Below are 26983 nucleotides of genomic sequence, written 5' to 3'. Positions count from 1 at the left end.
AGATAACCAGCAACTATTATCAGTCTAAAACATACTACTATTGAGTATTATCATTACATACTATTAACATGCAAAATCAACATGCTTTGTTAATTTTCTGGGAAGATAAAAAATACGACTATTATCTCTAGGATCTCAATTTTAAAAACATTCTTTGAAATAAGCAGATGGGTCTGACCCTTGGAAGACTAGCAGAGCCCAACTTACGGATGTGGTTTCATTTCTATGTAATTCTTGGGAATGAAGCCATCTTTCCCGTTGAGCTCTGCCTTGTACCAGTTCTGATCACATTCTTCATTTAAAACCTGAAAAGAAAGAAAACAAGGGGGAAAAAAAATCAATCATTTCCTTTTCTTTTTTTTTTTCCTCCTTATCATTCTTAAAAAGGCAGCCACTAAGACAATGAATTTTGCCATTTAGGTTTGTTTGTATAAGGTGTTATCTGAAGTATGATCAGTTACATGGATGTAAAACTTCACATAAATTCAGAAAACCAACGTTATTGCCACCTCTTATATATTCTAGTTAAAAACAAAAAGAAACGGTCTCTGAAAATGAGAGTCTGGGGCCCCCAAACATCTAGCATTAACCCCTAGATGCAAATGGGAGAATGACAGGGGAAAGTACCAGTTTGGGAAAGGAGATTCTGCACAACAGCAGGCATTGATGCTGGAGAATGAAGGGAGCCCTACAGGGATGCTCTCTAGGAAAGCAGGAAGAACAGTAGAATGGAGAAGCAGCAGCAAAGAACTTCAAGACTTCTCTAGAACCCATCTCCAGAATCACAGATCCAATCCCAGGTCAGCCACCAAACAGGTGTGTCATGTACGTACATCCTTGTATCCTCATACATGAATCATTTTTTAATGAAAAAGCACAGCAAATCCTACTTCACTCACCCTCAAGGCCACAATGCGTTTGAGTTAGAAAATGCTGGAAGCACACCACCCAGCCCAATTCAGGGGGAAGATCCAGAGCCCATAAAACCGAAACACGGCATTCTCTAGACTGAAAACATCCTCTACAAATGTGACATGACTACCCAAGGTTATAAGCTAGTGAATCACACACTGATTTTCAGATCCCAAACTGTTCCTTGAGAGTTTACATGGATAGGCTGGACCATGATACTGCATGACAGTATAAGGAGCAGAAGAGAACAGATAGAGTATAAAAGCCACCTCTGAATTCTAGATTTCTAACAAAAGGTAAAGAGCAGAAGGCATTTTAATGACTTAAAAGAGAAAATAGAAACATGAACCCAACTCCAAAATGCTGAACACAAGAAAAGGTAGATGGACCAGCAGAGTGGCAGTTAGTCTATACTATACAACAAAGTTCTGTAAAGAAATTTTTTTTAACTAAAAAAATTTTTAAAAATGTTTTTTAAAGTTTATTTTTTCTTTAAGTGATCTCTATATCCAATGTGGGGTTTTAACTCGTAACTGCAAGATCAAAAGTCACGTGCTCTTTTAAACAAAAAAAAAAATTTTTTTAACATTTATTTTTGAGACAGAGAGAGACAGAGCATGAACGGGGGAGGGTCAGAGAGAGAGGGAGACACAGAATCTGAAACAGGCTCCAGGCTCTCAGCTGTCAGCACAGAGCCCGATGCGGGGCTCGAACTCACGGACCGTGAGATCACGATCTGAGCTGAAGTCGGCCGCCCAACCGACTGAGCCACCCAGGCGCCCCAAGAAAGCTGGTAAAATTCTTTACAAAATGATTTATTCAAGGGGTGCCTGGGTGGCTCAGTCGGTTGAACGTCCGACTCTTGATTTCACCTCAGGTCATGATCCCAGGGTTGTAGGACTGAACCCCGTGTTAAGGCTCTGTGCTGAACACGGAGCCTGCTTTAAGATATTCTCATTCTTATCCCTCTGTCTCCTCTCTCACTCCCTCTGCTGCTCTCTCACACTCCTTCTCTAAAAATAAAATAAATCTTAAAAAAAAAAAAAAAAAGATTCTCTCTCTGCCCCCTCCCCTGTTCGTGCATGCTCTCTCTAAAAAATAAAAATAAAAACCACAACCAAAACACCAAATGATTTATTCAAGATGCTGAACGATGCTGTACTCATTATCAAATTAGAACTTAGACTGCTCAGAGTGCATGATGTGTAGGTACAGATGGTCCCTGACCTATAACGGTTCGACTTATAAATTTTTGGCATTATGATGGTGTGAAAGTGACACATTCAGGAAAAAACTGTACTTCAAATTTTGAATTGTGATAGTTTCTTGGGCTAGCAATACATGGTCCTATTCTCTTTTGTGATGTGCAGCAGCTGAAGCTCCCAGTCAGCCATGCAATCCTGAGGGTCACTAATTAATGCACTGACAGCCATTCTGTACCCATTCGGCCACTCTGGTTTTCAAGTTTTGTTTTTGTTTTTATTTAAGTAATCTCTACACCCCACGTGTGACTCGAACTCAACAACCCTGAGATCAAGAGTAGCACGTTCTTCTGAATGAGCCAGCCAGACACACCCAGCCATTGTTTCTTTCAGTACAGTTTGCAATAAATGATGTGAAACGATCTGCACTTTATTATGGAAATAGGCTTTGTGTTACATGATTTTGCCCAAGTAGAGGTTAGTGTTTCGAGCACAATGAAAGTAGTCTGGATGAAGCTATGATGTTTTCATAGGTGAGGGGTATATTAAAGGCATTTTTGATTTGTGATAATTGTAAGTTGAGGAAGACGGGACATTCCAAAGTAAGACCCAACTTTAGACAGGTCAGCTACCCAACAAACAGCCAAGCTGCATCAGCAACAGCTCTAAGCAAATTCACTCCTGAACAGAAGTTACAACCTGAGGCGTTCTACAGTCCTGGTGCTGATCTGTGACGCTCGCCAGCCTCTGGCCCTAGGTGTCAGATAGTTTCAGCGGGCAGGCTAAGAGGGCAAATCCCGCAAGAGTTAATGAATGAACAGCTCTAAAAAACCAGCTACTGGTAAATCCCAGCAGTTTCAGCGATGAAAACTTTTGATTACTGTTTTCCCTTTTAAACCAATCATTAAGTTTTATTAAATACTGCAACGTTACAAACCAATACATGTAAAATACATTCATAATTTTGAAATCTGCATTTTAAAGACAATGAACTGTGGCAGCAGCCAGCAGTTATTCTGTTGCTAGACCGTCACACAGCCCATACTGAGGATAAGTGTTCCCAAGGTGCTCCCTGCCATGATAGCGCTGGCATCCCTGAACAGTGAGGTCACTCTACCAGTGTCACCCAAGATGCAGTGACCTCGGGTGGAAGCCCATAACGTGCCGGTGTCACAGAAGATTCAACAGCATGAGGGTGAAGGAGTGATTTCAGAAGTTGCTTAAGGGAGCGTCTGGGTGCCTCAGTGGGTTAAATGTCCAACTGACTCTTGATTTCAGCTCAGGTCATGATCTCACAGTTCATGAGATCGAGCCCCATATGGGGCTCTGCACTGACAGCGTGGAGCCTGCCTGGGATTCTCTCTCTCCCGCCCTCTCTGCCCTTACCCTGCTCACATGTGCACTCTCTCTTACTCAAAATAAACACACACACACACACACACACACACACACACACACACACACACAAAAGGCAGTATTCTGTTATCTACCAAAAAGAAGAGCTTATAGAAAAATGTGGCCCAGTAATTACCTAATTAATAATAACAATAACATCAGTAATAAACCTGTAGGCCTATGAATAAGAGTTTTTCAAAATGTCTTTAAAATTCCTGAAATGATGCATTCTCTACCTTAAAGATTTCTTGGAAAAAGAGGAGAATCAGGCTGACAAGGAGGGGGCTCTGGCCCATTTGGGCATCAAAACAGAATAAGGTAATCTGCCAGAAAAGGACCAGTTTTAATTTGTGACCAATAACCTCGCAGAAGAGGATAACTATGTTATACACCAGTTCATATAGCTGCACATTCTTACCACCTTTACTAAGGGCAACCCCCCTGAAGAATGCTCCCCCCTAACAAAAGAATTTCTGGGACAACTCTCAGACTTGGCAGCAATTTAGAACTACGGTTTTTTCTGCAAAACAAAATTATTACTTGGTGTTTAGTATGATTTTCTCCCCAGGAAGGCAGGGAAATATGGAATTGATGCACTTAGATTATTTTTAATGTATGTGAATAGTTAAAATTTTTGGTTTTCTGGAACATTCTATCACCTTGAATATCACTTTACCAGAAAGTCAAAATGTTGCTGTGCATGCCTCTAAACTTCTCTACTCTAGAACTTAGAAGACTGGTTTCGCTGGAGGCACAGCTCAGGAGAAACAGTGTATCTGCCAGCCTGGGCCACCCTGGGAGGCACGGACCAGGTCTTCCCACCCAGTGGCTTCACTGGTACCTCAGCACGACACGCAAGCCTGCAGCTGGGATGATGGAACACATATTTACAAATTAAGTTTTATTCACACATCTAAATGCTTAAAACAGCAAAGGACACAAAATAACTGAAGTGAGTCCACAGTGGAGCAGAAAAGGGGACCAGAACCATATGGGGAGGAGTCTGCACCTGTAAAGACTGGGTTTAACTTCCTAAGGATTTACATGAACACTCACATCCTTCACTAGCAATTTAAAAAGCCTGATCAGAGTTCTGAGAATGAGGAAGCGCCCCTCTCACCATTCGCCACGATGGAAGACAAGCGCATTCACTCGTTCCCTCTTAAAGAAAATAGATGGTGAAAAAAAAAAAAAATAGATGGTGGAGTTCAACAACCAAATCTTCAGTCTTGAACATTCCAAGGAATATTTTCAGCTTTTACCTCACAGCTGTAGGTTCTATTAACTCTCATAATCCCTCAGATTATGACTCTGTAGCCACACAAAACACTCTAGTTTAACAGAAGCAAACTGATCAAGAGAGGAGATTACAAAAGGAGGAAGTGACAAGTTTCAGTGACTCTTCTTCTTCTTTTTCTTCTTTTTTGGCAAAAAGACTGAAAATAATGTCAGAACCAAATCAGAAAGACACCTAAAAGATGAGGAATGATGTGAGGTTTATACAGGACACCTAAAACCATTCCAGTCCATGGAAGGGGACATATCAGGGGCTTTCGAGGTGTCATTAATGTTCTGTTTCTTGACTGTATGCTGGCTACCTGGGTATGTTTGGTTTGTGAGAATTCACTCAACTGGGTACTTAGGATACATGAACTTTTCTACATGCATATCATACTTCAACTAAAAGAAATACTCGGTGTCTGACTGGCTCACTCAGTACAGCATGGGAGACTCTTGACACTGGGGTCATCGGATTGAGCCCCATGTGGCGGGCAGAGTTCACTTAATTAAGAAAAAATAGAAATCTTTCAGTCAAGAGAACAGAGTCCTATTCTGGTCCAACTCACACATCAGAAAATCACACCAGGGCTTCCTCATACACTTTGGCCACAAACTTCTCACCCCCCAAAATACACAGGGAAGCAGAAAACAACACAGCGAGACTCCAGAAACTCCCACAATCGTAGCTTACTATCACTACTCTATGAAAAAAATTTTCTCAGAAATACAGCTTTCTTCACCATGTGGTTCTACGTTTCTCCATTATGTGATTTTGATACTATTCATTGCTGCCCTCACCCCCAATCGGACACCATTCTTAAAGCAATGCAAATTTCCATTTATACCAAGTCAAAGCTTTCCAAGTGGAAGGAGGAGGTGGAGGGATGGGGAGGGAGGGCAAAGGGAAAGGGAGGTCAGGTCAAAAATTTCAGTCTCAGGCCTCTTAGGATCTACCTGATCTGGATTCAAGGGGCTGAACACATGAGTTTAAATTCCAGTCTCACCAGTGAACTATGTGGTCTTGGGCAAATGACCTGTTCTCTAATTTTGGTTTCCCCACCTATAAAGTGGTGGTAATACCTACACCTCCCGGGGTTACTGAGGTGATTCATGAGAAAATGTGATAAACAGTGTAGCAATCAGTACAGAGCTACATTTCAGCTGTCTTAGTGGACAAATTTCACAACAGTTAACTCTGCCTTACACATGAGCAGCATCAGATCATAGAAAATGTGGCAATCCTGGGGGGACTGAATTTTATCTCTACTAAATTTCATGTAATGCTGTTCGTGGGCACCAGCAGGACACATATTAACAGAGTGCAGGGATTCTTGTTTTATTCTGAAAACACACAAATACAAGACTCTGGGCTTACTTCAAAAAAGATTTTAAATGCAGAGTTCAAGGGTTACAATAACAGCTAATTCTTTTCCCCCATCTCTTCTATACCAATATTGGAAGACAAGAACTGTACTCAACTTTCTATACAAATTATGGAAAAAGGTATCTTTTAGGAAAATGATAGATAAGTATTTTGTTTATAGACTGCTAGTTTAGATTGTAATTTGAAATATGGGGCTATTCTCCTGCCTGAACATATTCAGTTTTTTGTAAATAAACAACAAAAAACATGATTTTTAAAAAATAGGTATGTAGTGCAGTATGGAACAGTAGGCCAATCCAGAGTTGTATCAATTCACAGAGCAACTTGTGTAACAGCACTTGTGCATGAACGACAGGAACAATTGCATATTTAGGCTCTTACACATAAGGCCCCCAAAATACCACTTCTCTATGATCCTCGCATCATGGAAATTCAACAAAAGCCAGTGAGTTTCCTCTGCTCTTCAAAGGTCAATCAATGCTACAGGAACAATACTAAAAAACTGCCATGATGTGAAGACAGATTTCAAGAATCTGGTCATCATATTAACCTGAAGTTCTTAGAAAAGGGAGAACACACACACGCACGATGCACATACACGCTTTTAAAAGGCTTGAACCCCTAAAAAATTTGGCAGGGTCCTGGCTAGGGTAACTGCATTGGGACAGCCACTTAAAAATCAGTTGTGTTCAGGGGCTCCTGGGTGGCTCAGTTGGTTAAGTGTCCAACTTTGGCTCAGGTCACGATCTCATGGTTCATGGGTTTGAGCCCCGTGTGGGGCTCTGTGCTGACAGCTCAGAGCCTGCACCCAGCTTCAGGTTCTGTCTCCGGCTCTCTCTGCCCCTCCCCCTCTTGTGCTCTGTCTCTAAAATAAACGTTAAAAAAGAATTTTGTTTTTAAATCAGTTGTCTTCAGCTGTCTGTTGAGTATTTTATTCGAAACTCCTAGAATGCTCTTCAACTTTAGACTCCCTTTGCATGGATTACGGATTCGGTCTCAGACTTGCACTGATTCACTGCTAACACTTGAGATAAGTGCTTTGCAATCACCGCTCCGTCTGTTACGGGTTTTGTCAACGTGAAAAACATCTCAGGCTGGCTGCTCTACTGTGTGCCAAAGCACGAAAAACACCCACACTGTAGATAAGCTATTCAGCTTTTAATGATGAGATGACCAATTTAAAGGCAGTTTAATAATTAAGGTTCCTGGTTCCACAGAAACCTTCAATTGTTTACCCAAGCCCACGGAGAGCAACAGTTCTCCAAGTTCAGCCACCAGGTCAGTCTCCAGGCTGAAGGACTACAGCTCCTTCAACACTTGCCGGGGAACCTATGGCCCAGTTAAGACACTTGACAGGCAGTCGGCCTTTAGAGACCAGAAAGTTGAGAAAAACGAAATGCATTTATGAAGTTTTGTGTGTAAACATCAAACTATACCGTTTTATTTATTAAATGGTTGAAAGAGGGGTCCCTGTCTGCCTCAGTCAGCAGAGTCTGCAACTCTGGATCTCAGGGTCATGAGTTCAAGCCCTACATGGGGCGTAGAGCTTACTTAAAAGTAAATAAATAAATAAATGGTTTAAAGAAAGCCTATTCAGGGGCGCCTGGGTGTCTCAGTGAAGCATCTGACGTCCGTCGGGTCAGGTCATGATCTCACATTTTGTGAGTTCGAGCCCAGTGTCGGGCTTGCTGCTGTCAGTGCAGAGCCTGCTTCGAATCCTCTATCCCCCTTTCTCTCTGCCCCCCTCCGACTCTAGTGTGCACGCTCTCTCTCTCTCTCTCCCTCTCTCTCTCAAAAATAAACATTAAAAAAAAGGCCTATTCATTAAAAAAAGTATTCACATAAAGATACCAAGAGAAGAGGTATTTTACCTTATGGTGAGGACCTCTCTCAGCAAAAGTATAACATTTGTGCCAAGAAAAGCTTTTTTTAGTTCTCTTTGAGAAGGGTATTTCTAGAAGATTCATTTCTTTGGGGGATCCAGGAGTCTGAAATCTTTGACTTTTTTATGTTATTTTCTTTTAAGAGAGGATTGCATTTATCAAAGTAAAGAAATCCAATGGGCATTTGTTAGTTGAGCCTACCGTCTGACCACTAGGGACACATGGTGAAAGGGGCTCCGTTTTGCCCTTTAAACAACTGAGAGAAAAAGAGGAAGGGAGGGAAGGAGGAAAAAAACACTCAAACTCCCAAATTTTCCACTGGTAAAAATCATTCATCGCTTTTACACTGCCATCTGAATATGAACCAGTTGTACCCCAGAAATAGTATCTTCTTCCCTGTTGCTCAAGCTCGATTTCTGTACCCTCTCTAAACAGCTGCTACCAACGGAGATCAGTTTGAAAGGGGAACAGTGGTGAATCAGGAGGCTGAGGCGTACCAAATGCCCAAGCATTAAAGCTGCCTTAGTTTGACCTCAATGTATTGAATGCTCCAAATCAGTTGAAACACCACCATTTTTCTCTTTAAAAAGTACTCAGTAGCCTTCCACAGATTCAAGTTATCCTTAGTTTGGCATTCCAGTTTTCATAACTTGGCCATCACCCACTTAACTGCCTTCCTACCCACTTAGTTCTCTAAATGAACCCTTCAGTTCAGTCAAGCAAGTCAACTCATCAACCTCTAAACACACCGTACTTCCCTTTGGTTAGACTGTTCTCTTCCTTATCTATTTGATAAGCTCTAAAGATTCAGTTCAGAGCTTACAACCACCTTGGTCAACTTTTCTCTGTTTTACTTTTATAGTAGTCCATGGAGGATCATGCTCAACAGTAACATAATCGCTTATAACATCTTATCTACCACTATACTTTGTACTGTGTTCGGGTGTGCTTTGGCCCTCTCCTAAAATAAACTGCAAATACCCTGGAGCTGGCTCTGTGCCCAATTCTCCATCTGTGGTCCTCATAGTGCTTAGAATGGTGTCTAGCATATTTTGAGGAACTGACTTGTATATGGGGGCTGTGTTGTAAGTAACACATACCATAACCCAGAGCTAGCTGGTCTAAGGAGCAGCACAGATGATACACCACCGTCAAATTCCTTGATGAAAAACAACAGCCTCTTAAACAGACCCTAGTAAGAAGTCTGACCATCACAAGTTTGTTTCCCCAAGGAGGGAGAGGCAAAGTAAAGCAAGTAATAGAATCATCAGGCAGTCAGTCTTGCCGTCCTACTTGGGCACCACTGCCCAAAGACTTCCATGTGAAGATCTCAAAGGGGGTATGCTAAATCCTTTCCACAGGGCTATCTGCTGTTACTTTCCCCAAGATAAAAAGATATAAGGCAGGTATATGGGAATGGGTGGGTAGGGAGGAGAAATTTCAGTATGGAATGGAGAAAAGGAGTGATGACTGGATGGAACAGGGATAGAGGAAGTGTAGCTGCTACACTGCCCAGACTAATACCTTTCAGTAAGGGAGCACTTCCTGAAATGCTGACATGCCTGCTTCAGTCTGCATGTCTGACTTGTGACAGACTTTTGCAGGGTATTGTTTTATAGCTACAACCCTTCCAGAAAAATTTTTACACAAGACAGTCCAGAAGACCTCGGACTTAACTATTCTTCCACTGAATGGCAGCTAGATTGATGTGGAGAGAAAAATGATTAGACACACACACACACACACACACACACACACACACACACACACACACTGATTATATTAAGAGTTCATGCATTTTTTTTAAATGTTAAGACTTCCTTTATGTTTATATATATAAGAAAATGAACAATCAAGAAGGCTAACCAAATTATATTTCTCTTTCTCTGACCAACAGTTAAGTACTCAAAAAACAAATCAGACACTTTCTTCAACCCCTTAAGGTTCAGTTGTCATTAAAAGCTGCTTGTGACATTTCAACAAAACAGGAAGGTAGTTCACACTTTACGTGCTATTACTCCACCCAGATAAACCTGGAGGCAGTAAAACCTAAGTGCACAGGCAATACCCCAAAATAAACTCTTTCTACCAAAAGGGTACCAAGAGTTTCCACTCAAAATAATTGTCTTTTGTGTTCTGTGATTCATGGAAGTTGTATTACATTGGTGTAGCTGACTGCTCAACAGAAAAGTAAAATGCTCTCAGAACGTCAGAATTTCAACGGCAGGGTGTTGGGAGAGATGGGGGAGGGAGAGGGACAGCGATAGATACCAGAGAGTTTCAAGAGAGAAAATTTTGCGCATTTGAAAAGTTCAGCAATGATGGTCTGCTCTAGGCAGGTACAATGCACAGGAGTGCCAGGCCATGAGCTAGGGGAGTGAAGGAGACAGTGCATACCCCTTCCCAGGAGCTCGGAGTTTGGTAACTGCTAGTGCAACACGGGGAGACAGACGCCGGGAGAGGAGGTAGTAAGGGGTACTACCTACAGCAAGAACCAACTCAACAGAAAATATGAGTTCCCAACACTGAAGAGAAAGACCCAAGTCCAGTTTGGAAGACACAGGAAAACTTCCTGGATCGAGTGTGAACTAGGTTATACTCTCTGCATCTTTAGTTCTCCTCAGCCCATGCAGAACTGTGAGTGGAAGGAACACACTTCCCAACTTGCTGTCAAACAAACGGGGGATGGATTATTCTCTTGGCCACACTTGGCTGCCATTAACTAAAAATGACAGGTTAAGTTTCCTTAAGTTGAAAGTAAAACCTTACTAGCCGTACCAGAACTTCCCAACCGGAAATAACCAAAATAATCTCTAACTATAGCTAATTATTTAACAATAATATATTTGTACAAGATACTGTCTTGGGTCACCTGGGTGGCTCAGTCGGTTAAGCATCCAGCTCTTGACTTTGGCTCAGGTCATGATCTCACGTGATGAGCTGTGCTGAGAGCAGAGCCCTCTCTCTCTCTCCACCCCTCCCCAGTGCACATGCACCCCCCTCCCCCAAATAAATAACAATAACAACAACAAGAAAGATACTGTCTTTTCCATATTGTTCACTGACAACAGAACGTTTTCAATTTTAGGTCAATTTCTACAACCCTCCCCTCAAAGAACCAAACAAAATAAAAAACAAAGCCAGCCAAGGCAGAGCAGCAGGAGTTACTGTTTTCTGAGGATGAGCAAACCTGCGCCCATTCACCAATTCCAGTGTCTAAGACGTACTCGCTCCTCACTGCTTCAGTGTCATAAACACAACGGGGACAGGCGCTACCAAGAAATTCCCCTGCCTCCAAAAAACTAATGACAATAGAGTTTATTAAATTTCAATTAAGGCTTAACTGATTCAAGATGTGAACTAAGATCTATTGATTTACATTGTTAGCTGAGAGCTACCTCAGAAAATGTAACTGAAAGAAAAACAAAACAAAACACAAAAACACCAAAACCAATAGTCACTGAGCTACTTACCGACAGCCACATAAGGATCTAGGTCTCTTAAAAACTCAAGGCCAGGGGCGCCTGGGTGGCGCAGTCGGTTAAGCGTCCGACTTCAGCCAGGTCGCGATCTCGCGCTCCGTGAGTTCGAGCCCCGCGTCGGGCTCTGGGCTGATGGCTCAGAGCCTGGAGCCTGTTTCCGATTCTGTGTCTCCCTCTCTCTCTGCCCCTCCCCCGTTCATGCTCTGTCTCTCTCTGTCCCAAAAATAAATAAACGTTGAAAAAAAAAAATTAAAAAAAAAAAAAAAAACTCAAGGCCAGGGGTCCTTACACCTAGCATGTTAACATTCTGAGCTAAAAAAGCCAGTTGCAAATGCATTTCCACTTCCAAAGCAGTGAATCTGGCTCTAAATCAGACCAGTGTGTAACACAAGACAGACACAGAGGTACTGGATAGAGTGGGGAGTCCCTACTCCCTACTCCCATGGTGGAGGTGAGTGCAGGAAGTCAGGCAGGTAATTACAATACTAAGGTGAAAATGTGGATTACTGCTAAGTATAATCTGAGGGAGGAAACAAACACAGGAACTATCTAGTCTGCCATTAGGGGAGGTGATCAGAGTGGCATTTGGGGGGAGAGCCAAAGGGTCTTTCTGCAGATGCTGTGGGCAGAGAGCTACTGTGTGCAAATCAGGGAATGAGAAGTGGTAGCTAGGGATGACAATAAGGTACTGAAAAGTGACACTTTGCTGGCTGCATTGTGCAGGGAAGACAGGTGGCAAGACAGGTGATGACATTATAGTTGTGGGGACCCATGACACAGGCAGGGGCAGCGCAGTAGAGGGAAGAAATCATATTCAAGACATTTTTTGGAGGTGGAATCAAAAGGGCTTGGTAATGAAACTTTTCTTTTTAATGTTTATTTTTAAGACAGAGAGAGGGAGGGAGGGAGGGAGGGAGGGAGGAGAGAGGGAGGCAAGGAGGAAAAGGAGGGGGGGAGAGGACATGAACGAGCAGGGGAGGAGCAGAGAGAAAGGAAGACAGAATCCTAAGCAGGCTCCAGGCTCTGAGCTGTCAGCACAGAGCCCGACACAGGGATCCAACTCACAAATTGTGAGATCACGACCTGAACTGAAGTTGGTCGCTTAACTGTCTGAGCCACCCAGGTTCCCCAAAAGCCTTGGTATTTAGATGTGGTTCAGTGGTGTCTCGGCCACTGATTTTTTTCTGAAAAGCATTTTAGAAAAACACCTATGTGGAACTGCTGGGCAAATTTCTTTTAAAGACACCATGAGTAAAAATAATAATTTTATTTTCTCTTTAAGTTTTTATTTATTTATTTTGAGAGACAGAGAAAGTGCAAGTCGGGGAGGGGCAGAGAGAGGGGGAGAATCTCAAACAGGCTCAGCACTGTCTTCAAGAGCCCGATGCGGGGCTCGAACTCATTAACTTTAAGATCATGACCTGAGCCAAAATCAAGAGTCAGACGCTTAACTGACTGAGCACCCAGGTGCCCAAGAATAATTTTAAAAGGCAGATGGTACCCCTGTACTGGTACCTTCCACCTGCCTCTCCAGATCCAGCTGACACCCTTCTCTGTCTTTTCGTCCCTGGACCTGTGTGGACCCCATCAACAGGCTCCTCTACAGGCTCTCACGCTCTCAGTGGTCTCTTGCAATCTGGGGGTTTCTGTGGACAATCTTGAACCCTCAACTGTGGTCTTAGCCCCTCTGACACAATCTTTTTCTCCCCCAGGTAACTGGTAACTTCCCTCACTTCCTTTGCCCCACTCTCTGCAGGCCTCTGATGGCAACCCGGTTCCTTGCTCTGACATGGCACCATCCCCTGTGGTTCCCAGAGAAGCCCTGTCTACACCTTGTAAACAGTCTCATTATTAAAGTCTCCTCAAGAGGCGCCTGGGTGGCTCGGCTGAGTGTCCAACTCGATTTTGGCTCATGTCATGATCCCAGGGTTGTGGGATCGAGCCCCCACGTCGGGCTCTGTGCTGAGTGTGGAGCCTGCTTGGGATTTTCTCTCTCTCACTCTGCCTCTCTCCCTGCTTGTGAACTAAAATTTAAAAATTAATAATAAATGAAGTCTCCTCCAATTAGCTGGATTAAGGGTGTCATGTGTTTCCTCCCAGGATTGTGATTGAAATTACTCTCAAGATCAGTTGTATGTATCCTTTGGAACTCATTAAAAAGATATTTTGTTATACAGAGTGATATTTGTTGTGTGGCAATGAAAATACAAGTATCCAATTTCTACCAACTAACCTGGGAGTAGAAAATTATAAAAGAGCCTTGCTTTATGAGGACCTTATTCTTAAGCAGCCAAATGATTGTTCTATTTACTATTCAAATAGTTCTTGGGAACTTTTGAGAAAGAGGGTGAAGGTATGAAAATCCAGAGCCTGTTACCTGGTCATTACTAGATGGTCATAATAATTGACAGTAGCTGTCCACTTTGAATTGCACTTTAGTGAATGTTTATGTGTCCTCATTACACTGAAAGCATTATGCTAGGAAGCTAAAATGGGAATTAAAAAGAAAAAAAACAGACAGACATGGTCCTTGCCCTCAGAAGCAATTATGAACTAAGGGAGCTGTATATGTAAATAATGAGGGAGTAAGTAAAATGTGGGACAAGGGAAATTGCTGAGTTTGAATTGAATATGGAACCCACAGCTATCGGTTTCCAAATCAGTCGCATGGCTGATGTATAAAATTCAGTTCCTGTCTGGGAACTATAAAAAGGACAACTTCAAAGAGTCCAGGAACAGAGCAAGAACCTAAAGGTACAGCAACTCAGTATGTCAGAGGATATGGTAAACAAACGAATCTCCCCTCTTATATTTAGAAGAAGGGGCCACTGTTATCTTATCACATTTTGCCTGTGACCCTCTGCCAGGTTACGAGTTATCCTCCAGTGATGAAGCGGTCACGTGTCTAAACGACAAACGGTAATTACAGACACCGGATAGCTGGATGTGGCTCCATCAGGCAGAGTCACCTCTTACAGGTAACCACTCTGGCAGTGCGCTACTCCACTGCAGGGAAACTGCTGCCTAACAGGCAAGTCGAGCTGTCCTCTCCGCTGCTGCCTCCACTTGGCGAAAGGGCCAAAGAGTCCTAAAGCCCAGAAATCTTCAAGGACTTCAAGGATTTCATGCAGGCGTGCCTGGGATAACCAGATCAAGTGGCTCACTCCAAGTCTTCTGTTTCTGTCACTCATTTGACAGACCACCCTTTATCTCCCCTCCCTGTGGATGATCATGTTGGCAAAGATGAAAAAGTTACCGGTTGGAGTAGGAAAAAAGGTGTTATGGTTTTATGAAAAGGAACCTGGCCATACGTATCAAAGATCTGAATTTTCATACCTAGTAACCCAGTAATACCATTCTTAGGGTCCTATCCTAATAAAATAATCAGGGAGCAGGCAAGTATGCAGCGAGTGCCCACTTTGAGTCAGACGCTGTGCCAGGGACACAACAAAGAACTGATCCTTACTTGCAAGCAACAGACAGTGCGGAAGGCAAGGGAATCATAACTTCAGGTAGGATAAATTATATGATGAAAAGTTTAGGGCACTTTGTAGGAGAGCACATCTCAGGGAGAAATGATCTAATCCTGCGCAGAGATGAGTGTCAAGGAAAGCTCCTGTGGGCAGTAACACTTCAACTGAAACCTAAGCATGAGGAGGTCTTAGCTAGGCTGGGGGTGGGGTGAAGACACAGGTAAGAGTGAGGAAGGAATATTCTAAGCAGAGGGAAGAGTATGAGTGGAGGTTCCTGGGGGTTAGCCTAGAATTCAGACACTGAATCCCAGGGAGGATGTCCAAAGCAGAGGCGCTGGAGGTCACGGAGAGAGACCTGGGCAGGCCTTCAGAGAGAAAGACTCTGGCTTTTGTGGGGACAAAACTGGCAGCAGGAAGAAGCTACTGCAGCAAGCCAGGCAGGAGGAGATGGAAATTTAGAGTAGGGTAGGGGGATTTTGACGGTTTTGAAACCCTCTAAAATAAATATTTGAAAGTCCATACACATTATTTTAAGAATGTTCTCCTCCACGTGCAAAATCCCCGTTTGCAGGGATAGGGAACATAGTACGGTATAAGGTGTGCTAGAACACCTGGCGTCCTATCATGGGCTTCTCAGGGTGACCTAATTTAAAAGCTAAAGTATTTTCCACCATAAGTTAAAAAAAAGAAAAAGAAAATCTATAAAACATTGAGAACATTGGTCATATTTTAATTGCTATACAATTAAAAATAGACAAAACTGACATTACTTTTTCAGACAACCAATTCAAACAGGTATAACGTGAAGACAAACTTTAGAATCTATGAAAATACTCCATTTCAACGAGTACACCCTGACCCACGCTTAGTCACTTACTTACTAAGCTTTCTCTAACTTCCAGAAGTGACATTACAAGTCTTAAAAGACCTCAAATTGGACACTTTCATGAAGAAAACGGACACAAGAGTCCAGGATGGGACAACTTTCTCTAAGCACCTCTAATGCAACTGAAGACAAACGGCCGCCGTTAACAGACAGGCTAAACTGACTAGCCCTCCTTTTGCTGATGGAGCACAGGCCTCCCTCTCTAGTAATTAACTAGCTCTGTGGCCTCTTTCAGGCACCTGCACCGCCAGAAAGAGCAGGCTGGCAGGGAGGGCTGGGGGGCGGTGCCACTAGGAACGACCAAGCTGCTGCTGGGGACCATCAGAGATGACAAGCCCAGCCTTGCTCTCCTGTTAGTTTTCTTTCTCTAAGCACCTACACACTGTTCTGTGTGGAAAATCATCATTTTCGTCCCACGGAAATGTCACAACCTGCAGAGAATACAGGGACTGAGGACTAAATAATAGGATGTATTAATGCGAACGATGGCTTTGTCAGACCCTCAATTCCAGACTACAAGAACAACTTCCTGCTTGTACGTGGCATTTAAAGCGGGAAACTTGTGTGCCCCCAACCCCCCCCCGATTCTGGCCTAGCCACAGAACCAACTGAGGGCAGAACTAATCCGTGCTGCCTGGAAATGCAAGAGGGAAGCAGCCATACGGGATTCCCTCCCTTGTCAACAATAACAAGTAGTTTCCCCCCAAATGACCTGACATATTGCCATCAACTCAGGTATGACTCCTGTTTGCAGCTGCAGGATGCTATGGTTAGGCCTTTATACCCCCCCCCCCTCCATGCAGTAAAAGGGTTTTAATGTCACAACTGGTTGCACACAACAGACCTGTAGCGATTAAGCTGTCAAATCTGAACTGACTAGAACCAAAATGCTATGTTCTACAGTTGAATTTTCATTGTCAAGGTCATAGTTTGCACCTCTGGGAGAAAAAGTTAAGCTAGTTAAAAAAAAAAAAAAATTACAGTTCCTTTACTGGGTGGCCTTCTGCTTTTCCTAGAGTTCAAGTGGGCCTTAAAACAATTTTTTTTTCTGGCTTCATTTCACTTTTAAGTTATTACAACTTTTCAAGAATGCTATAAAATATCTGGGGTACCCACTCCCCTCTTCAACAGGCCTATCATTCTGGGGTTTTCCTCCAATACCTTTCTCAGCTGGATGTATCGATTTCTAGATTTCATGTCTTCCCCATTCTTGGTTTTAACTGTAGTGCGCTCTAAGTACTCTTACAAGAAAGGGTGTTTGGGAAGTAAACCTTTTGAGTCCTGGCATGCCTGAAAATGCCTTGATTCTATGCTTCTACCTGAAGCCCTGTCCGACTAGGCACAGAACTCCACAGAATTCTCGGCTGAACAGCACTTCCCCTCAGAACGTGAAGGACACTGTTTTTCGGTATTTGGAGCTGTTCATGCGGAGTTTATTTACTGGCAGTCTGATTATCAGTTCTTTATACAGACTTGTTTCTTCTAGATGCTCTTGGAACTTTTTCTTTTTCACTGCCACTTTGAAATTTCACAACAATGTATCCGAGTGTGGATCTGGTTTTTTTCAGCATGCTGGGTGCTTGGTGGGTAGGCCCTTCCATCTGAAAATTCACATCTATCAGCTATGAGAAGTTCCTTCTTTTTTTAAAAATTTGATCATGTCTTTCCTTCCATTTGCACCATTCTCCTTCTGCATCTTTAACTGTGTGTCAGTTATCAGACCTTATGAAAACCCACAAGGGGGCTCTCATTACATTCACCCTTTCCCAGAGGACTCTCACCTCCTAAGTCTCAACAGTGAGTCCACCACTCTTCCCAGCAGATGACATTCCTTCCTACTTCACTGACAAAATAGAAGCTAAAAGAAGACACCTTAGTAAGCTCCTGCTACACCTATACAATTATCTGTATCTATAGTCTTATCCTGGGGCGCTTGGTTGGCTCAGTCAGTTAAGCGTCCGACTTCAGGATCTGGTGGTTCGTGAGTTCGAGCCCCGTGTCGGGCTCTGGGCTAACAGCTCGGAGCCTGGAGCCTGCTTCAGATTCTGTGTCTCCCTGTCTGGCCCTCGGCTGCTTGCACTCTGTCTCTCGCATTGTCTCAAAAATAAACAAACATTATAGTCTTATCCTCTGCCTCCTATTATTCTTGCCCATGCTAGTACTTCTGTGCCACATCTCGTCTCTTCGGACGCTCATCCAGTAATATTCGTTTCTTTCTGTACCACCAATTTTTTTCTGTCTCTACTGGATCTCTGCTATCAGTAAATAAAAATGCCGTTATTTCTCCCCTCTTTGGGACTGGGGTAAAAAACAGATTTCTTTTGATTCGACTACCTCCTATCTTTCCTTCCCTTTACATCAAAACTCCCCGGAATAGTTGTCTCTATTCCCAATTTCTTTTCTCCTGTTCCCTCCCCCACCCCCAGCGTTAGATTTTCAAAGTTTTCTTTTTTTTCCTTAATTCTCAAGTTAGTTAACATACAGTGTAGTCTTGGCTTCAGGAGTAGAATCCAGTGATTCATCATTTAATGTATAGCACCCAGTGCTCATCCCATCAAGTGCCCTCCTTAAAGCTCATCACCCATTTTTCCTATCCCCACCCCCTCTTAAAAAAAAAAAAAATCACGTATTTATCTTGAGAGGGCGGAGGAGAGGCAAAGAGAGAGAGGGGGAGAGCTAGAATCCCAAGCAGGCTGTGCCGCACTATCAGTGCAGAGCCAGAGCCACGTGCGGGGCATGGGGCTTGATCCCACGAACTGTAGGATCATGACCTAAGGTGAGATCAAGAGTCGTACAGTTAACCGAATGAGCCACCCAGGCGTCCCTATTAAAGTTTTCAAACGTAGAACAAAGTTAAAATAATTTTACAAAGAACACACATTTACCTACCCACCTGATTTATATCATTAACAATATGTGTTTTACGGGGCGCCTGGGTGGTTCAGTCAGTTAAGCATCCAACTTCATCTCAAGTCATGATCTCACGGTTCGTGGATTCTAGCCCTGCGTCAGGCTCTGCTGACAGCTCAGAGCCTGGGTCCTGCTTCACATTCTGTCTCACACTCTCTGTGCCTCTCCCCCACCTGCACTCCATCTCTGTCTCTCAAAAATGAATAAATGTTAAAAAAAATTAAAAACAGTATGTGCTTTATCACATATTGATCCATCAATACATTCTTCCACTATCTATCCTGTTTTCTGGTACATTTCAAAGTTGCAGACAGACATCAGTACACTTTCTCCTAAATACGTCCGCACACAATTACTGACTACATTTAAGTACCAGTTCGCAGTGTTTTCTTTTGGTGTAAAGTTTACATAATCACTGCCACTCCCTAGCAAGTTTCCTCATGCCCCTTTCCCCGGGCCCACCCTTCTCTCTGAACCCACTCCAAGCCTACATTTGCTCTCACTACTCCACTCTAACTATCCAGAGAGGTCACTGATGATCTCCTATTGCTGAATCCAAAGGTCAGTTCCCCATCCCTATCTGACCTGGGTTATGAGCAGCACATAACTGGGGTGACCACTTCCTTTACCTTGAGATACTTCCTTGGCCTTCAGGACGTGACACTTGCTAGGTTCTCTTTCTATCCAACTGGCCACTCTGATTCAATCTCTTTTGCTAGCTTTTTTTCCTTTTCATTAACTTCTAAATGTTATAGCCATCCCTAACCTACTTTCTGCTCTATCTGCACTCACTGCCTTAATTTTCTCATCCTGTCTCATGGCTTTTACATATCCCAAATCAGAACGTTCTCTTCACTTCTACTGCTATCACTCTATCATTCCAACTGGCATTACCTCTGCTTGGTTATTACAGTGACTTCTTAACCGGTCCTGTTGACTTTTGTTCTGCCCCCTTTCAGAATGTTGTCAATTCTGCAAACCAGAGTAACATTGGTAAAATGTAAACCAGCTCAGTCAGCGGAGGAATCCAGGCAAACATGACAACTAAGGGTAATGTGGACCTGGAAGGGGCTCTGGGACACAAAAAGGACATTAGGAAGAAAAAAAAAAAAAAAAAAAAACTAAGGAAATCTAAATAAAGTGTGGACTTCAGTTAATAATGTGACAATATTCGTTCACTAATCGTAGAAAAAAAAATACACCATACTACCATAAGATATTAGTTCTAGAGGAGATTTGGTGTAAGGTGTACTTGAGCTTTTGTACAACTTTTTAGTAAATCTAAAACGTGCTGAAAATAGTTTTTTTTTTTTGTTTTTTTTTTTTAAAACTAGACTGTCATTCTGTTTAAGATACTTCAGTGGTTTCCCATTCCTCTAAGGTCCGGTCCTCCCTAGCTGTGTGTTCACATCTTAAGCTGAGACAATACAAAAGCCTCCTCTGGAAGTGGGTGAGGCTGGACAACATAAGCCTTTGCTTCAGAAGGAGTGAGCAGGGGTGTAGCTAGGACTCTTCGTTAGGAAGACTGGCTGAGTACCATTTCCAATGCACGAGAGTTTTTGGAGACAATTTAGCAAAAGCGGCACTGTCTGTTTTTCTCACTGACAGTTCTACCTTTGTTGATAAATCCTCTCATCACATTGTGACCTCCCTTTAAATTACAGATCCTGTTCACTGTTCTTTGTATTTTCTACTGAACACTCAACAAGCACTGAAAGGGAACGGGGAATGAGTGTGTCCACAGATGAAGAAGGAAGAAGGGCTACCACACAGCTTAAATTGGGATTAAAAACCAGCAACACAGCAATGTAGGAGACACTTGGTCAAATATATTAGAGCTTCAAAATTCTCATCAAAATGTTGAATGTAAGGACTTTTCCCCTACCAATGTAGGTAAAATCTAATTTGGAATCATTCATCTTTTTTTTTTTTTTAATTTTTTTTTTCAACGTTTATTTATTTTTGGGACAGAGAGAGACAGAGCATGAATGGGGGAGGGGCAGAGAGAGAGGGAGACACAGAATCGGAAACAGTCTCCAGGCTCTGAGCCATCAGCCCAGAGCCCGACGCGGGGCTCGAACTCACGGACCGCGAGATCGTGACCTGGCTGAAGTCGGACGCTTAACCGACTGCGCCACCCAGGCGCCCCTGGAATCATTCATCTTAACAGGTCTATGACCACATTCTTAGTTTAAATATTTACTTACTTATAAAAAGCTATAGGCAGGGAATCTGATAACTCAAGTGAAAAGCTGGGGATTAAGTTCAGGGAGCTGGCCTTTAACTGGCATAGCAAACACTACCAATCATTTGGTACAAGCTCCCAGTGCTTCCAGACTGCTATCAAGGGCACAGCTCCTCCCTATCAGGCCCCCGCCTGGCTCTCCAGTCTTGGCGGCTGTTAGTTACTTCCTGCCTTGAGCTCCAAGTTCCAACAAATACTAAAGCTACTGCAAGTGCTTCCCAACTGCCAGGATGTTTTATGATTTTCAGACTTGGTATATGCTGTTTCCTCTACTTAAAATGGCAAACTCAAGGCTCAACTTCAGAATCACTTCCTCTTTGCTACCGCTGATCTTTGCATTATCTCAGCTCTACCATCATACAGTCTCAATGTATTTTAACGATCTGTCTTCTCTACTAGACTGCGCTACTTGTGGGCAGGTCCCTCAACTATAAATCTTGGTATCCCTCAAGGGCACTCAGTGACGGTTTGATGGTTTGTCTTACAAGGAAAAACCCAAAACCTTTGTTGGAGAAACAGTGTGCTACAGAAATATTCTAGTTCTTTCTCTCTTAAAAGAAATGACAAACTATCTCCCAAATGTAAATGAGAAAATGTGATTATTGCATAATGAATTTTTATGGCTGGTTTTCTTTTTACTCATAATAAGCAAATGCTTCAATAGCTTAAGTCTCAAAAATATGGTTTCAACAGATTGCAGGCATTTAGTGTGTGCATGTGTCTCTGTCTCTCTCCCCCACCTCGTTCATGCGCACTCTTCCCCCACCCCCATCTTCCACCCACCCACATCTTAAAAAGACAATTCTGGACAACAGGGACTGGTTTTCTATGTGTTTGGAATAATTCCTGGTAATTGTAAGCCCTTCACACATAAAAATCAAAGGACCAGATGGGCTTTTAGGAGATCTTCCAATCCATTTTCCTATTATAAAGCCTAGTAAATGAAGTCACAAATATGGACAAAGTAATTATCCTATTTTAGGAGGCTTCCACAGAACTATCCTTAGGAATCCACACAAATGTAATCACTGCCAATGCAATGTAGGTCTCAATCAGCATTAGCTCACACACAGCCCTCACCATTACCACGTGTGTCCGCCCGGTAAGGAATGGTGTTAGAGAAAAGAAAGGTGCAGCGGAGCCGGAAGAACCAGAGCCAGTGGCATCCATGCTGTCCCTCCCTCTAACCTTGCTCCAGTCCCTTGACTCGTCTGGGCCTCACACAAATCCCTCATAAAATAAGAGTGCTGGACTGGAGCTGCACGATGCTAGCGGTCACTGCTGCCTTTTTTTTTTTTTTTTTAACTTTTTAACGTTATATTGTGTGTCTGTTACATAACCTTTCTATGTATATGAAAAACAACTCTTCCCAGAGAGGGTATTTTTATTTTATAGATGAACAAAGCAGGGCTCAAAGAAGTTCACTGACCACAAACACAGTTAATAAACAATGAAACTGCCCCTCAAATTTACGTCTCTCTTGTTCTACAATACATTTTGCTCATCTGTCTCCTGGAAAAGGGGGGGAAACCCAAAACTACACAGTGGCAAAGATACAAATAAGTGTTTTCCTTCAGGCAGTGTAAGGGCAGAAAAATAGGTCAGGACAGTGTACTATGCCATGGGAAGGGATAGGGAAATAGAAGAAAAATGGGCCGAAACACTTGGTTCTTTTAAAACGTCATTATAAATATATTATTTCTTTATCAGTCGCTTCACTTATTAGGAAATACCATCTTACTAGTCGCACAGATCTACCTGCAAAATACTACCTCCTGAATGAAGGTAGAGGTTAATACCTCAAACACGGCGAGGAACCATCCTCAATATCATAGTTGGAGGAGGGCAGGGAGAGAGTGCAGAACAAGAAACTCCTCACCAAATTGGAACACAAAAAATTCCCAATTTAGTAGTTTTTACCATCCCTGAAAACATTATGACGTCATGAGCAAAATGTATTATGCCAATTAAACGTCTGTTGCTAACTGAACAATTCCACTCATACAGATCATTAGTATCGTAAATCATAATGTTGGAAATATTTTAGGACTCATGTTTTCCCACTCTTGGTATTTTTTTCTGATTTTCTCATGTTTAAACCAACCTCAAAGTTCCTTGATGTAAGTGAACTATACAAATCAACTTTTTTGAATCCTTACACATACAGTGTTAGAATCACATAAGTCCTCAAAGCACCCATAGGCATTCTGGAAACACTTCAGATTATTCAGAGTTTATCACCTCAGACCAGTTTTAGAGATGAGAAAAATAAAGAAGGTGCATTAACACCCTCACAGACAGACACAGGGACTCAGAGCATGACAGGCACTGGAATGGGGTAGCCCAGTGACCCACAGCCTTAAAAGAAAAAAAAATCACCCCCCCATGAAACTTTTGTTACCAAAAATATACTATGTATCTATTTATGTAATATATGCATAAAAAGAGTAAGATTTTTTTCATCCTCCAACCACCAAATTTCACCCCCTGAGGGAAGAAGTCATCCCTGATGAGAATGCAGGATCCAGCTCATTTCCTCCACTAAATTACTCAGAATGCATACACGTCAGCAAGTATTAGCAATTTGGGAGCCAGCAGATATTTTTTAATACGCTGATTTTTTTAAGCAATAAGCAATACATACAGGTACTGAATAATTTTCACTTTATTTCTGTTCCTAGTATTTTAAATTGCTGGATGAAGAAAAACAGAAATAAAAGTTCTGTCTGTTGTAAAGTTTATCCTCTGGCCCCATTAGGTGCATGGGGCTTTGTCTTGCCTTTAAAAATTCTAAAACTATGGGGCGCCTGGGTGGCGCAGTCGGTTAAGCGTCCGACTTCAGCCAGGTCACGATCTCGCGGTCCGGGAGTTCGAGCCCCGCGTCGGGCTCTGGGCTGATGGCTCAGAGCCTGGAGCCTGTTTCCAATTCTGTGTCTCCCTCTCTCTCTGCCCCTCCCCCGTTCATGCTCTGTCTCTCTCTGTCCCAAAAATAAATAAACGTTGAAAAAAAAAAAAATTAAAAAAAAAAATTCTAAAACTATACATGCTCCCACTCACAGTATCATGCTTTTGCATTCAAAATCCAGCCAGCCTGCCTCTGCTCCTGTGTGGGCATCTGAGCACAATGGTGTGTGGGCCAACCTTAAAAAGGGCAGAACAGCCCCCCACCTCCAGCCAAGATCACCCAATTACTAATGTGACAGATACACACAGCCAAATAAAGCACTACAGTTAAAAGCTAAAGGCTTCCTCATCTTTGAGTATAAGAAGGAAGAAGAGTGGGGCGCCTGGGTGGCTCAGTCAGTTGAGCGTCTGACTTCGGCTCAGGTCATGATCTCACGGTTCGTGGGTTCGAGCCCTGCGTCGGGCTCTGTGCTGGCAGCTCAGAGCCTGGAGCCTGCTTCGGATTCTGTGTCTCCCTCTCTCTCTGCCCCTCCCCCATTCATGCCCTGTCTGTCTCACAAATAAATAAACATTAAAAATTTTTGGAAAAAAAAAAAGGAAGAATAGTAAGTCCAAAGGATAGACAGGGAAAAAAAAAAAATGAGAATCGTTCGAGTTGGGTCATTTGAAGAAGGAAGGAACAAATGAAAACAGAGGTGCCCAGCTGAGGGCTTGTTCCGGACACCATACTTTGTAATCTACTCTTGTCACAAAGTATGTATGTCCTATTTGTTTTGGGGGGAAAGATTATTTTCTATCACAAAGGTCTCCTGGTTTCTAACATCAAGAATCAAGACAAACTCTCTTAAAGGGTCTGAATACCTAAATTATCTTCTTTGGTCAACCTGTGTCCCAACACCCACCCACTACTAAGTACCTGCCAGGTCTTCCACTTTGCGAACGTCTAAAATCAGCTCCAGGGGGTAGGCTACTATCATTTCCACTCTGGGTAGCACCTTCGGCTTCTAAGCTTTCTCTATGGAGGATCTTTTCCACTTTGGAAAACTATGTGGCTTGTGTAGAAGAAGACAGTGATATTTTGTTTGATCATTTATCTCCGGAATCCAAAAGTTCAGTGGACACAAAGAATGCTGTATCTGTAAAATGCTCTACACAGAGTCTCATTCTTAAGAAATCACAACTCTGGGGGCACTTGGGTGGCTCAGTTGGTTAAGCGTCCGACTTTGGCTCAGATCATGATCTCACGGTTCGTGGAGTTCGAGCCCCACATCAGGCTTGCTGCTGTCAGCCTGTCAGAGCCGAGCCGCCTTCGGATCCTCTGCACCCCCCACTTGCGTTCTCACCCCCCAAAATAATATTAAGAATGAAAGAAAAAGGAAGGAAGGAAGGAAGGAAGGAAGGAAGGAAGGAAGGAAGGAAGGAAGGAAAGAAAGAAAGAAAGAAAGAAAGAAAGAAAGAAAGAAAGAAAGAAAGAAATCACAACTCTGAATTTGTTAAGCTTGCCCTAAAAGCGAATCAGCTAAAGAACGGAGAGCTGACGTGGTGTACACCAGAAAGTCAACATACTGACCGCACACCGAAAATCCACCTAAGATGTTGCCAGTACAGTTTTACAACGGCCTCTTTCGGTTTCAGGCGGCAGGAGTGCTTCCCCCCCACCCCGCGCTTGTGCCAACTCCCCTTCAGATGTCTAACACTCCTCCAGCTTCTCTTCTTGGTACTATTCTAACCTTACAGTTTCACTTTAGAAAAAGCTCACCTCTGCCCAAACTCTCATTAGTGCCTCCATTCTACTTGGATATGCACAAATCTCTTTAGCCCAGACCAACCTATTTAACTGTCCAATAAATCTCTTTTCTTGGACGTCTCACAAGCACCTTAATCATAACCAAATGGAGCTCAGGATGTTCCAAAAAATATTCTATCTCCCATATTACCTTTCCCAATGAATAGCACCCAGGCACCAAGCTGCTTTAATCAGACTTCTTCCTGACCCGCCCCTCAGTCTACTTCTATCATCTAAATAGGCATCCTCCTCAACAGAAACACCCACCATCTCTACACAGTGGAATGTCCTCACTGATTTCCCTTTACCACTCAGCTACAACTTCTTTCTTAAAATGAAACTCTGACGTTATTTCCATGCTTAACATCCTCCAATTACTTCCTGCTCTTAAAGAATCAAGTTCAACATGAACTCCCTAATTATATAGTTTCTACCCACTTCTCCAACTACCCCTGACATTTCCCCACAAAGACCCTGTTGCATTTTTTTTAAGTTTGTTTATTTTGAGAGAGAGAGAGGGAGCGAGCAGGGGAGGGGCGGGGGGGGGGGGTGGACAACAGAGAATCCCAAGCAGGCTGCAAGCTGTCAGCACAGAGCCCAACATGGCGCTTGAACTCACAAACCATGAAATCAAGACTTGAGCAAAACCAAGAGTCAGATGCGTTTTAACCGACTGAGCCACCCAGGCACCCCGACCCTGCTGCATTTTGACAACAGCAGAATCACCTGCGGTTCCCCAACCTCCCATGGTTTTTCATGTCTCTGCTCTCTGCCTGAAATGCCCTTACCTCCATATTTATTTACCTAATCTACTCTCAATCTTCAAAATGTAGCTGAATGGTCCATCTGTAAAATCTATCAGGGCCACTCTCCTTTCTAGGTGTGTACCTTGTACACATCTCCACTAATGAAATGAAACTAACTATACTACACTACCGCAGAGCATATACTCCCTACGTCCTGCAGAGTCCAGTCTTTGGTTTCATCACATTCCTGTATACAGGAGACACTCAACACCTGTTAGTGGGAAGAGTTAATCCCTCCTTTAATGAATAATTGAAATAACACAGCTTACTGTTATTAAGCAATTATTATATGCCAGAATTCAAGATATACTGGGCCATTTCATCCTCCTAACAACTCTGTAAGATGGGTAGGTATTATTCTATTTTAAAAGTGAAGAAGCTAAGGTCCACTCAAAGAGGCCAGAAAACTTGCCCAAGGAGACAAAGCTTGTAAA

At 42.9% G+C, this 26983-nt stretch overlaps 1 protein-coding gene across 1 annotated transcript in view; it reads right to left on the bottom strand.

Annotated features, from left to right (window-relative positions):
• GRB2 (growth factor receptor bound protein 2) overlaps positions 1-26983 on the bottom strand; it is a 71742-nt gene that overhangs the window by 11410 nt on the left and 33349 nt on the right. Inside the window, exon 3 of the mRNA XM_047081408.1 lies at positions 208-305. Within this exon, the coding sequence (XP_046937364.1) occupies positions 208-305 (98 nt within the window). The remainder of the gene's footprint in view (positions 1-207; positions 306-26983) is intronic.

This window comes from Lynx rufus, unplaced genomic scaffold (genome assembly GCF_022079265.1).
Source record: "Lynx rufus isolate CCGP_SWC_20201006 ecotype Redwood Valley unplaced genomic scaffold, mLynRuf1.p SCAF_18, whole genome shotgun sequence".
Lineage (NCBI taxonomy): Eukaryota > Metazoa > Chordata > Mammalia > Carnivora > Felidae > Lynx > Lynx rufus.
This window is presented reverse-complemented; position numbering and strand designations above follow the sequence as displayed.